Below are 12,182 nucleotides of genomic sequence, written 5' to 3'. Positions count from 1 at the left end.
AAAAAGAAAAGAAAATGAGGACCTCTTAGTTTCTTAGAAGTGGCTGTTTTTTGGAACAGTCCCAACAAAGCAAGAGGAGTAGCTGGACTCCTGGCTCTCAAAAGGTCTTACTGCTCTCCCCACTGCTCAAAATTGCTACACTCCCTCTGTAACAGATGCTAGGACTTCAGGGGTGTCCATTAGAAAATTTTAGCAGAGGAGAAGTTTAGCAGTTTAAGTTCCTTTAGCAGAAAGGAACCTGAATACTATCCATCAGGATGTCAGTTCCACCCCTGGCCTCACTTAGTGGGTCAGGGATCCAACATCGCCATCAGCTGTGGTGTAGGTCCCAGACGTGGCTCCAGTCCCCGTTGCTGTGGCGTATGTAGGCCAGCAGCTGTAGCTCCTATTTGACTCAGCCTGAGACCCTCCATATGACACGCCCCAAAAAGCAAAAAAAAAAAAAAAAAAGGTTTTAGCAGAAATAAGGAAATGAACTAAGATCAAATTCACAAGAGAGATTATTCAAATGCAGCAATTATCAAACAATTTTTTCAAAGGTTAACAATCTGCGCTCCCTTCTTTGGGTGCTGAATCCAGAGGATTCTGGGGGCTCAAGATACAAATATAACTTTAATGTGCTGCCTCTGGGAAGCATAAAAGAGAGTAAATAGTTCTGGGGGCTTTGTTTCTTTGCTGCTCTGCAACTTCAGTTTACCCCACAGAGAGGATAGTCTAACAGGGACCCCACCTGAGAAGCACGACTTCATATTTTCGTGAGAGATATCTGTGGGTTGGACGCTGAAAGACTCAAAGCTAGATCCTGAGTAAAGCTGAACAGCGATTTAGGAACCCTAAAGTCGAGGGGGCAGGGATGCAAAAGAATGATTCATTTTTCACTTAAGACTTCTCACTCACATTATTATTTACTCCACTTTAGTGTTCGTGTTTTTAACACCAGATTTATGTTTACACAGCATTGCCCGATTTACAAGAACTTCGGTTGAGGACCTACTTAGCACTCAACAATGCTGGAACCCCGCTATATGCAAGTTTACGGTGACTGTATACACTTGATTGTGGATTAGGCTATTAAAAGAGTTCCAGGGAATTTTCAGATTTTCTGGAACCGCCCCCACCTCGCTAAGCCGCTCCCTTTTGCCCAGAAGGCGTGGGTGGGGGTGGAGGTGGAGGCGGCGGTTTCCTAGGCGACCGCTGAGCAGCCAGCGCACCCGCCCGCCCTCGTAGAGCCTGGGCCCGGCTGATGCAACCTCCCCCGCGAGAGCTCCGTCTGCCGAGAGTAAGGAAGCCGGTAGGGACCTGGGCGAGGCCAATCAGCGGCCACACGGAAGAGTGCGGAGAGGCCCGCCCGCTGGCCCTGCGAGTGACGTTCGGCGACGCAAGGCTGCTGGCGTAGCCGGACGCCATCCCTCGTCTCGTCTGCTTGCCTGACGCTGTCCTGCCTCGGCTCTGATCCTGCGGCCATTTTGGGCTCCGCTTCCACCCGTCTGCCCGCCCAGCCCTTCCGGGCCCGCACTGCTCGGGGCTTTTCCGCCGTCCATCTCTCCCGGCAAGTCGCCGCCGCCGCCGCGGGAGGGCTCCTATCTATGGTGGAGAGGCCTGGAGCGGACTAGGACACCTCCTATCCGCCAGGATGGATGTCACCTCGGCCGTCGCGTCCTGTGCCCGCCGTCCGGGACTGTGGTCTGTCGCCCGCGGCCGAAGCCGCTCTCCTCTGTGGCTCTTCTGTTGGGCCGGGGATCGGCCTGGGGCACCTACTCCGCCGCTAGGTAAGGCCAAGACTGTGTAGGCCTCTTCGAGTCCCGCCCGGTCTCCCGCGGCTGAGCTCCGCGTTTCTCTTGGAGAGATTGCCGAGAACGCAGAGATGGAGCCGGCAGAAGACGGCTCGCGGGACCGGGCCGCCCCGCGGCCGCGCTCCCGGTTCCGGCTGCCCTTCTTCCCTTGGCGGTCGCGAGCAGGCACTTCTAAGTTCCCCGCACCTCCTGCCCCGGGACACTCCGGGGACCCCAGACAGGCTTCTTGTCCCCTTCCCGAGGCTCGGAGCAGCTCCTGGATGCAGCTGCTTTCCCAGCTTTTCGCACCGCTCCCCGGCTTGTTTCAGAAGCTGCTGATCTGGAGCCAGCTTTTTGGTGGGATGATTCCGACCAGATGGCTAGATTTTACTGGAGGCTACGGCGCCCTGAGAGCCTTGAAGGCACGGGAGGAGCCCGCTGCCCCCACGGCTCCAAAATCCCTGCTGCGTTTCGACCCTTCGGCTGACGCGGCCGCCAATCCCCTAGATTGGCTAGAGGAGGGCATCCACTGGCAGTGCTCGCCCGCAGATCTAGCCTTGGAACTTAAGGCCAAGGGAAGAGCTTTGGAGTCCGCTGCCCACGCTTTTCTCCTAGAGCAGCAGCAGCTGTGGCGACTGGAGTTGGTGCCGGGGAGCTTCCAAGCCAGTCTGATCTCCGACCGGGAACTTGGCCCTTCGCCCTCCGAGCCTCTCAACGTCCAGCGCTTAAGCAATGTCAACGTCGTCTCTTATTTGCTGAACTCCTCCTATCTGGACGGCCTGCCCCGGGTAGAGCTCAGCTATCAGAGCAGCGCTGGAAGGGGCAAGTTGGTGGATTTCCAGGCGCTGAGCCCGGAGAGCGGCAGCCTGGATGAGGTCCTGTCTTCTCATCCGCAGCCGCTGAACGCGGAGATTGCTCATGCCTCGTGGCAAGAATGTCCGCCTCTCTCTAGAGAAGGCCTGCCAGAAATCCACCATCTCCGCATGAAACGGCTGGAATTCCTTCAACAGGCCAGCAAGGGCCAAGGGTTACCCACCCCTGACCAAGATCATGGCTACCACAGCTTGGAGGAGGAGCACAGCCTGCTCCGGATGGATCTGAAGCATCCCAGAGATAGTCCCACACAGTGTATCCCCGTTCCTGGAACCGCCCAGGAACCCACAGAGGAGAAAATAGAGTTGTTGACTGAAGAGGTTCCGCTTGCTCTGGAAAGACACGATTCCTCAGAAAGCTGTGCATCATGTGAGTTTCCTGCTGAACAGGAGCCTGGAGAGGACCAAATAAGTGTGGTGGACAACTCAGACATAGAAGATGACCTTCCCACCTCTGCCAGACCAGCCTGTAGTAACAAATTGATAGATTACATTTTGGGAGGTGCAGCCAGTGACCTGGAAACAAGCTCTGACTCAGAAGGTGAGGATTGGGATGAAGATGCTGAGGATGATGGTTTTGATAGTGATGGCTCACTCTCAGACTCGGACCTTGAACGAGACTCAGAAGGTCTCCACCTTTGGAACTCTTTCTACAGTGTAGATCCTTATAATCCCCAAAACTTTACAGCAACAATTCAGACTGCAGCCCGAATTCTTCCTAGAGAATCCTCTGACTCCGAGAAGGATTTATCTGACCAGTCTGACGTAGAAAATTCTCCCCAGACAGGAAGCCTTCCCGAGTCTCCTGACCATAATTCTGGGGAGGACGATGACTGGGAATCTAGTGCAGATGAAGCAGAGAGTCTCAGACTGTGGAACTCTTTCTGTAATTCCGATGACCCCTACAACCTTCTAAATTTTAAGGCTCCCTTTCAAACATCAGGGAAAAATGGGAAAGGCTGTCGTGACTCAGAGAGGCCACCTGAATCCATTGTGACCATTTCTGACTGTCACTCCTTACTTTCCTGTGAGGTGCACCTGTTAGGGAGCCGAGAAAATGAATGTCCAGACTTGGTACAGGGTGGGGTGCTTTCTGGAGAAAGACACACACATACCCAGAGAAAAAAGGTTGGTTTGTTTCTTTTAATATGCCTAGTAATTTGTATTGCCTGTTCTGATGTGGTTGAGTATAGCAGCATGACTTTCCTGGAGGCTTAGAAGTGCATGTTTTTGAGGAAGGGCTCTAAGCTCATATATACTTGGATTGAGAAATGACCTCCCTCCCTTTTTTCCCTTATAACTGTTGTTCCTATCCGAATTGAAGATGGCCCGTGTAGAGATGTTAGCTGGAAGGTGCTAACATCCTTTGGGTTGGCAGCTCTGAGCTCTTTTCTTCCAAGCTTCAAATTTCCCCTTTTTTTTTTTTAAAGGAACAGAAAAATTAAACCTTGTGTATACATGACTTTTTTTTTTTTTTTTTTTTGTCTTTTTGCTTTTTCTTTGGGCCGCTCCCGCGGCATATGGAGGTTCCCAGGCTAGGGCTCGAATCGGAGCTGTAGCCACTGGCCTACGCCAGAGCCACAGCAACGTGGGATCCGAGCTGCGTCTGCAACCTACACCACAGCTCACGGCAACTCCGGATCGTTAACCCACTGAGCAAGGGCAGGGACCGAACCCGCAACCTCATGGTTCCTAGTCGGATCCGTTAACCACTGCGCCACGACGGGAACTCCAGACTTAATTTTTTTTTTTTTTAATTGGCTTTATTCCGTGATTCGTGAAACATCCCATCTAGTACACAGAGCACTCTCCATGGTTTAATTCTAGAGATTGAGAAGGCCTGTTATAGTCACAGTTTTAAATGGTATTAAATGTGGTATTGCAGACTTACTGTTGTATTTACATGATAACGGTGTCATCATTCCTGTCCATTAGAACCCCAAAGGATGATGGTACCAAGTAGCAAGTCATATTTGTCTGGTTGTTTGCCATGAAAGAAAATATTAATTTCAGTATTGAAAACTTCAGTATTGATGGACAGTCAAAATTTCAGTATTGATGGACAGTCAAAAATAATACAGCAAATAGTACCGCCTTTTCTTAAGAATGCAGTACTAGTTATCCTAGGCCAACTACAGGTTAATAATCATTTGTAACAACGATGGTCACGTGTTTGGTTTTCTTGGGTCGTTGATTCCTATTCCCAGGCTAGTCTTAGAACTTCATGGAGCTTTTATTTTACCTTGTCTTTCTTTTTTCTTTTTTTTTTTTTAAGTTTATTTATTTATTTATTTTGTCCTTTTGCCTTTTCTAGGGCCACTTCCGTGGCATGTGGAGGTTCCCAGGCTAGGGGTCTAATCAGAGCTATAGCTGCCCGCCTACGCCACAGTCACAGCAGCTTGGAATCTGAGCTGCGTCTGCGACCCACACCACAGCTCACGGCAACGCTGGATCCTTAACCCACTGAGCAAGGCCAGTGATCGAACCCGCAACCTCTTGGTTCCTAGTCAGATTCGTTAACTACTGAGCCATGATGGGCACTCCCTATTTTACTTTTTCAATGCATTGCTAAGTTAACCTTATTTTAGGAGTCTTTTGAATTGCTTTATTTTTCTTTCTCTGTTGTTTATTCAGTTAAAGGTATTAATTGGTGAGAAATCCCCTCAAACACACAGGGTATCTTTTATTGTTGGAGGGAAAGTTTTGTAGTTATCTGTACTTGTATTTGGAAAGAGAAAGGAGTGGGTAGATTATTACTGACTTCGGATTCTGCAGCATCAGTTTCAAGTGGACAGTACCATGATTCTTTGGCTCCAAATGGCCAGCTTAATACTTTGAAACTCTTTCTGGAGTACAAAATGTCCCTAAATGGTGGTAATCTTATGTCTTAGCTGTAGAAGCAGAATAAGACATGTTAAAACTTAAATTTTGGTTCACATTTTTGTTAATGCTACCATAAAAGAGCATTTTTGTTTGGCCCTGCCCTGCAGTGTGTGGAAGTTCCCGGGCCAGTAATCAAACCCATGCCACAGCAGGGGCCCAAGCTGTTGCAGTGACAATGCCAGATCCTTAACCCGCTGCGCCACAAGAGAACTCCATAAGAGTTCTTCTCTATATTTTTTAAAGGGTCTCTAACAAAAGTGACCTATTTAGTGAATAGATAAGAAACAAAGTGAGACAATGGAATGAGCACTTGATGTCTGGAGACCTGTGTTCCCTACTCCTAAGTGGTTAAGGCCAAGAGATTTGGGAAGACAGCCAGAGCCGGGAAGTCACTTAACCTCTCATGGCTCTGATTCACTGATTTATCTGATGGAAATAATAACTATTGTATGAGTTAGTGCATGATTTAAATGAGGAGTAAATAAAACCCGTAATTAGTTGCTTGCCTTTAAATGGTAGCAGCTCTTCTTGTTCAGGGATCTCAGGCCAGTCTCATGTCTCATTTTAGCTTGCTCATTGAGTAAAAATGAGATGAGTCAAGTAGATGTGAGATGATTACTATGAACTAGAAGCAACAATTATAAAAGCTTATGTCTAAAATATGGTAAAATTATTTAGCAGCCTTTGACTACATGCCATTCTGTAGGCCTCTTAGAATGAGGCTTTCAGATCTGGGGGTTTCAAATGCTTTGCTTCATGGCCTAACATGAGCCGTACTCGGAGTTTGAATTCTGATTGCACCCATGGAAGTTGTGTGATTTGAACAAGTCAGTTAACCTGTCCCCCTTGGTTGCCTTATCTGTACAGTGGAGGTGATAATAATACATACCCTGTAGGGTTAATATGAGGATTAAGTGAGATAAAAATTAAGTGCTTTGAAAAGAGCCTGGCATGTAGTAACCCCTCTATAAATGTTGTTATTATTTATCTAGGTGATACAATGAATGAGTAACACTAGAATGCAATATCTAGTAAGGTGTTACATACCTACTAATTGTCCTCTGGGGCATTCTTTGTCCTGATGTAAAGGGAATGAAAGGAGTAGACCACAGTGGGATTAGCTGATGTAACTGTTGAACATACTTTAAAACAAGTATTTACTTTTGGTGTTTGAAATCTTAAAAAAAAAAACCACAAACAAAACAACTATTGTATTAGAAATTAAGTAGGAAGTAAAAGGAACAGTTACTCTTACATATATATTGTCATAGTCACAATTTCATGTGTGTGTGGTGATAGCATATTGAGGAGGAATACAAAGTCTCTTACAGTAGCATAACCTTAAACATATGTTAATTTTGCTGCAGCTTGTTTACTAAGTAACTTTCTCTTCTGTATTCTGATTACAAAATTAATTATAAAAGAATAATGTTTCATATTTAAGATAAAAAATTGGAAAGCACTGGAGTTCCCGTTGTGGCTTAGTGGGTTATGAACCTGACGAGTATCCATGAGGATGCGGGTTTGATCCATGGCCTCTCTCAATGGGTTAAGGATCTGGCGATGCCATGAGCTGTGGCGTAGGCTGGCAGCTGCAGCTCTCGTTCACCACCCCCACCCCACCCCCAGCCTGGGAACTTCCATATGCTGCAGGTACACTCTGGAAAAAAAAAAAGAAAGAAAAGTAAACCAACTATCATGGAAAACATAAAAATCATTTAAAAAAAAACACTGAAAAGTAAACTTTTTGGAAAAAGGAAGAACAGAAAGAAGTGAAGATCTTCTTAAAGCTTTTGTCAAAGCTGTAATAAAAGTGTTGACTCCGGGAATATATTTCTGAAATATTTTGTTTGGAAACATTTGTCATTTTGGAAGAGTATCACAGAACTGATTTCTCTAAGGATTAAAAAAGAAAGGGTTAATAACATCAGGAAATTTTCACTTCCCTGTCTGGATTCTTCTTTTTTTGTCTTTTGTTTTTGAGGGCTGCACCCACGGCATATGGAGGTTCCCAGGCTAGGGGTCCAGTCAGAGCTGTTGGTGCCGGTCTACGCCACAGCTCACAGCAGTGCCGGTTCTTCAACCCACTGAGCGAGGCCAGGGATGGAACCCACAACCTCATGGTTCCTAGTCAGATTCGTTTCTGCTGTGTCACGACAGGAACTCTTGGGTTCATTTTTAACATCAAAATTAGGAGAGGGTAGGTGGGTTTGATGGGATGATGGATGGGGGATGGGACAATGTGTGTGAGAGAGAGAGAAAGGAAGGAATTAAAGTGACATTTGCCAATGGGTTTTTTGTTTGTTTGTTTTTTTGTCTTTTTGCCTTTTTCTAGGGCCACTCCCGCAGCATATGGAGGTTCCCAGGCTAGGGGTTGAATCGGAGCTGTAGCCACCAGCCTACGCCAGAGCCACAGCAACATGGAATCTGAGCTGCGTCTGCAACGTACACCACAGCTCACGGCAACGCCGTATCCTTAACCCACTGAGCAAGGCCAGGGATCGAACCCGCAACCTCATGGTTCCTAGGCGGATTCATTAACCACTGAGCCACGACGGGAACTCTGCCAACTGTTTTATTCAGGTGCTGTCTAGTCAGTTATAACTTATTCTTTCTTTTTTGTTATATTTGAGATTAAAATTAGTCTATGTCTTTATAGGTAACCTTCCTTGAAGAAGTTACGGAGTATTATATAAGTGGTGATGAGGATCGAAAAGGACCGTGGGAAGAATTTGCACGGGATGGATGCAGGTTCCAGAAACGCATTCAAGAAACAGAAGATGCTATTGGATACTGCTTGACATTTGAGCACAGAGAAAGAATTTTTAATAGACTGCAGGAAACATGCTTCAAAGAACTTAATGTTTTTGAGCAATGTTAAGATGCTTTTGACAGCCCCTGACCCTAGCATACATTACCTCTTATTTGAGAGGTTTCTTTTAAAAACAAAAATTGGCAGCTGTCCTTTGACTTTTTTCTTAGAGGATATGCAACTTGGATCCAATGACCTGGTTTAATATGTTTTTGCAACGTATCCTACTCAGAACTGTCCAGGTTTGAAGCCAAGCCCTGATAATGAAGGATGCAGTGGTGTGATTTCTAGTCCTCCCTTTTTTGGTTTCTATAGACAGATGTGTTTTTGAATGTTATATGCTTGCTGAAGTGAAAAGGGGACCTCTTGAGGTGTAATTTTGCACTTTCGGAACTTATTTTCTTGGAAAACAATATTTATAGACTTTAAAGCCCATTTTCCATTCTAATCTAAATTATGTGTACCTATCTTAAAACTTTGGGCTTTTTTTTCTGCCCCAACATTCTGGAATTAATGGGGTTTTATGTTTTCTTTTTTTATTTTAGTTAATTTGGCCCTTCTACTTTAAGGCTAAGAAAATAACCTTGTATATACTAATAACTTAAAGTACAGTATCTTGTGTCACTTTTTCTTTCTAAAAATGACTTTGGTTTAAAATGTATGGTGGGTTTTTATTTCTGTAAATAAATACCCTACCTGGGATACTTCCAAGGGCTGCCACAAAAACTACATGGGCGGTATTTTCTGCTACTTTGGGAGAGCTGCATCTTTCTGCCAAATCTGATGTATTTAATTTCTGTGCAAACCGTTTTCTGGAGAGGGTTCTGTATATGTTATTGTAATTCCCACTTCAGCAGCTTTTTGTGTCTTCAACAGGTAGAAGTTGTTGTAAAAGACTCCAGAAAGTAATAATTGCATCACAGCCATTTATTTTTAAATTTTAAAGCCTAAGATTTTCCTAGGAAGAATATAGGAGATATGTCAGAGCCATTTGGTTTTGTTCTATATGCTCTCAAAAGAAAACCAGTGTTACTAATATCATGCCTCAGCACTGTCACTTTTAAAACCTGATAGGGTGACACTGTGAACTTGGAAATGGGCAGTTCTTAATTTTCCAGTTTGAAATGTAACATCTAGACTTCAATCACTATTCAAGTTTATTGTGTTCTCCTGTTTTAATAATGAGAAAAGTAATGGCAAGGCCTATAGTTTCAGGATAAGATAGAACTATAGATTTAACAAGTAGTCTTAATATCTTTAGCCCAAAGTTTACATTTGAATTGAAGTTTTTGCAGTGATTGGTTGTACTTGGTTAATTTAGTTAGCTCTACGTGGTGTGCATTTGTAAGGTCGAGGGAATGTTAACCGACCCTTTTGTGGTCTGTTTTTACTTCATGTGCCTGTGTCACAGGTAATGGAAAACATGAGTAGAGTAGATGATGTATTAATTTTGAACTTGTTTCAAAGTGGGAACACATATTTCATCAGAAGTGCTTGCAGGGTTACTACCTCAGTTTGTAATGAACCTGGTCTTTACTTCTAATTGGTTTGCTCTAAGAACTGCCTCTAATGTTTTACACACACACACACACACAGTACAACAACATAAAAGTTGGTCAGGTTTTTTTGTGTTTTTTTGCTTTTTAGGACTGCACCTGTGGCATATGGAGGTTCCCAGGCTAGGGGTCTAATCAGAGCTACAGCCACAGCAATGCCAGATCGGAGCAATGTCTGTGACTACACCACAGCTCACGGCAATGCCAGATCCTTAACCCTCTGAGCGAGGCCAGAGATTGAACCCACAACCTTCTGGTCCCTAGTCGGATTCGTTTCCGGTGTGTCATGACGGGAACTCCTGTCAGATTTTTGTAGAGCCCTTGTTCATTGTGTTTTGTGCATGTCCACTTTAGGTAATCATAGGGAATGCATTTATAGAGTCTGGTATAACACCATGAAAACAGGCTGCTTCAAGCACCAGCTGTGTCAGTTGGAAAGAAGGTATCATTTGCTTTGAAAATGTATAGACATTCTATTAAAACTGAACAGAAGTATACTATTTTGTTTCAGAGACTTAGGTTGTTTCGTGGCTTTGGAGTCTCGCACCTCTGCATACGTAAAAATAATGGGGTATCTTTCTATTTGCTGGATTTTGGAAAATTGTTCCCTTGATACTCCACCCTCAGTACCAATATGTAAAAGCTTCTTGTGGAGTTCCCATTGTGGCTTGGCTGTAGCGAACCTGACTACATCCACGAGGATGTGGGTTCGATCCCTGGCCCCGCTTAGTGGGATGAGGATCTGGCATTGCCTTGTGCTGTGATGTAGGTTGCAGTCGTGGCTCAGATCTGATGTGGCTGTGGGGTAGGCCTGTAGCTGCAGCTCCGATTTGACCCCTAGTCTGGGAACTTTCATGTGCCGCAGGTGCAGCTCTAAAAAGCAAAAAAAAAAAAACAAAAAAAACCAAAACAATTTGGTGAAGAATTCTTGCATTTACTACCCTCCTTTGAAAGAAGTAATGAGAAGGGCAAAAGGGACCACTTTGAATTTGGACAAGGGAAAAAACAATTCTTGCCAGTTTTGTTTCAATCCTAGTTGTTAGAACAAGGTTAAACCTTCACAATCTTGAAAATTCTTGGATGTTCTAATTGAACATTTTACACATTTAAAGTTGTACAATGGTGCTTTAAGTATCACTGTAGCATATGACAGGCTTTGTACAGACAGGTAAAATCTTTTCTGAGTGTCGAAATGTGGAAACACCATCTCTTCATCTTTAACTTGAAATCAAAACTATCAGATTTTATTTTTTTATAATTTAAGGAAGGTGAAGTTAGGGGACTAGAAGACTTCTGAATTGGCTTGTTGAGATCCAGTGATTTAAATGTAGCCAGTTTGTTGGGACTTCATAGGTAAAATTATATTTGTGTATATAACTGTTAACTAATCTGTAAATTGTAATAAATATATTTACAATTATTAAATTTACATGATTTTTTGGTTCAACTTTATATTGTATTTTGCATTGTTTGGGGAATTAGCAGGATTTTCGAAATCAAGTGTTTCTTGGGAGCAGTATAGACTTAAAGGTGCTAATATAAATTTCTGTGGCTTAAAAAGGTTATGGGACATGTAAATAGCACCTCCTCTAACTGAAGGGGAGGAATGGTAAGGGGGTAAATATAACTGCGGACCACATTTTGGTAATGGAAGAGAGAATTTAGGGTGTGAAATGCCCTTCTTAGTGACTGGGGATATGATTCTCAAATTGGCCCCAGCTATGTACTTCTGCTGCAAAGAAAGCAGTGAAACAGTATTCACAGAAGCAGTAAAATTACATGCTGAGATTACCATAGTGTCTCGAAATCTTCTTTATTTTGTGCAATATATACAACCAAGGTATTGTAAAATCATGGCTTTCTCCCATTTATGGTATTGAATAAATGTGATGATAACATCAGAAAAAACTTCTTACATGAAAAAAGGATATATTTGGACTATAGCAATGTACTCACAATGGATTAAGGCATAATAGCGTTTTTGGGTTTTTTTTCTGCTTTTTTTTTTGGTGGGGGGCTGCACCTGTGGTATATGGAAGTTTCCAGGCTAGGGGTTGAATTGGAGCTATAACTGCCACCCTGCACCACAGCCACAGCAATGTAGGATCCAAGCCACGTCTGTGACCTATGCCAGATCTTTGACCCACTGAGTGAGGCCAGGGATCGGACCTGCATTCTCATGGATCCTAGTCGAATTCGTTAACAACTGAGCCACGACGGGAACTTCCATAATGGCATTCTTAAGTTAGGTATTTGGATCTTCCTAGCTAATGAAAAATTGCATTTA

At 44.1% G+C, this 12,182-nt stretch overlaps 1 protein-coding gene across 7 annotated transcripts; it reads left to right on the top strand.

The window, feature by feature from the left end:
- Nucleotides 1-1,445: 1,445 nt before the first annotated feature.
- On the top strand, nucleotides 1,446-11,342 carry PPP1R15B (protein phosphatase 1 regulatory subunit 15B). Of its 7 annotated transcripts, none has more exons than XR_014815638.1 (3): nucleotides 1,446-3,185; nucleotides 8,187-9,633; nucleotides 10,767-11,342. XR_014815638.1 is itself a non-coding variant. In XM_005656672.4 (2 exons), the coding sequence occupies exons 1-2, from the start codon at nucleotides 1,865-1,867 to the stop codon at nucleotides 8,198-8,200; spliced, it is 1,335 nt and encodes a 444-aa protein (XP_005656729.1). In that variant the 5' UTR covers nucleotides 1,446-1,864; the 3' UTR covers nucleotides 8,201-11,342. The 7 variants fall into 7 exon arrangements, 2 of the variants coding, with proteins under 2 accessions (XP_005656729.1, XP_005656728.1); XR_014815637.1 differs by having other exon boundaries at nucleotides 8,187-9,805; nucleotides 10,737-11,342; XR_014815635.1 differs by having other exon boundaries at nucleotides 1,446-3,772.
- Nucleotides 11,343-12,182: the final 840 nt, after the last annotated feature.

Source organism: Sus scrofa, chromosome 9 (assembly GCF_054392235.1).
Source record: "Sus scrofa isolate SSC_HxYL_T2T_F1_AM1 chromosome 9, Sscrofa_HxYL_maternal_Yorkshire_Landrace_v2.0, whole genome shotgun sequence".
NCBI classification, from domain to species: domain Eukaryota; kingdom Metazoa; phylum Chordata; class Mammalia; order Artiodactyla; family Suidae; genus Sus; species Sus scrofa.
Note: the sequence above shows the minus strand (reverse complement) of the source record. Positions and strands in the feature narration are given on the sequence as shown.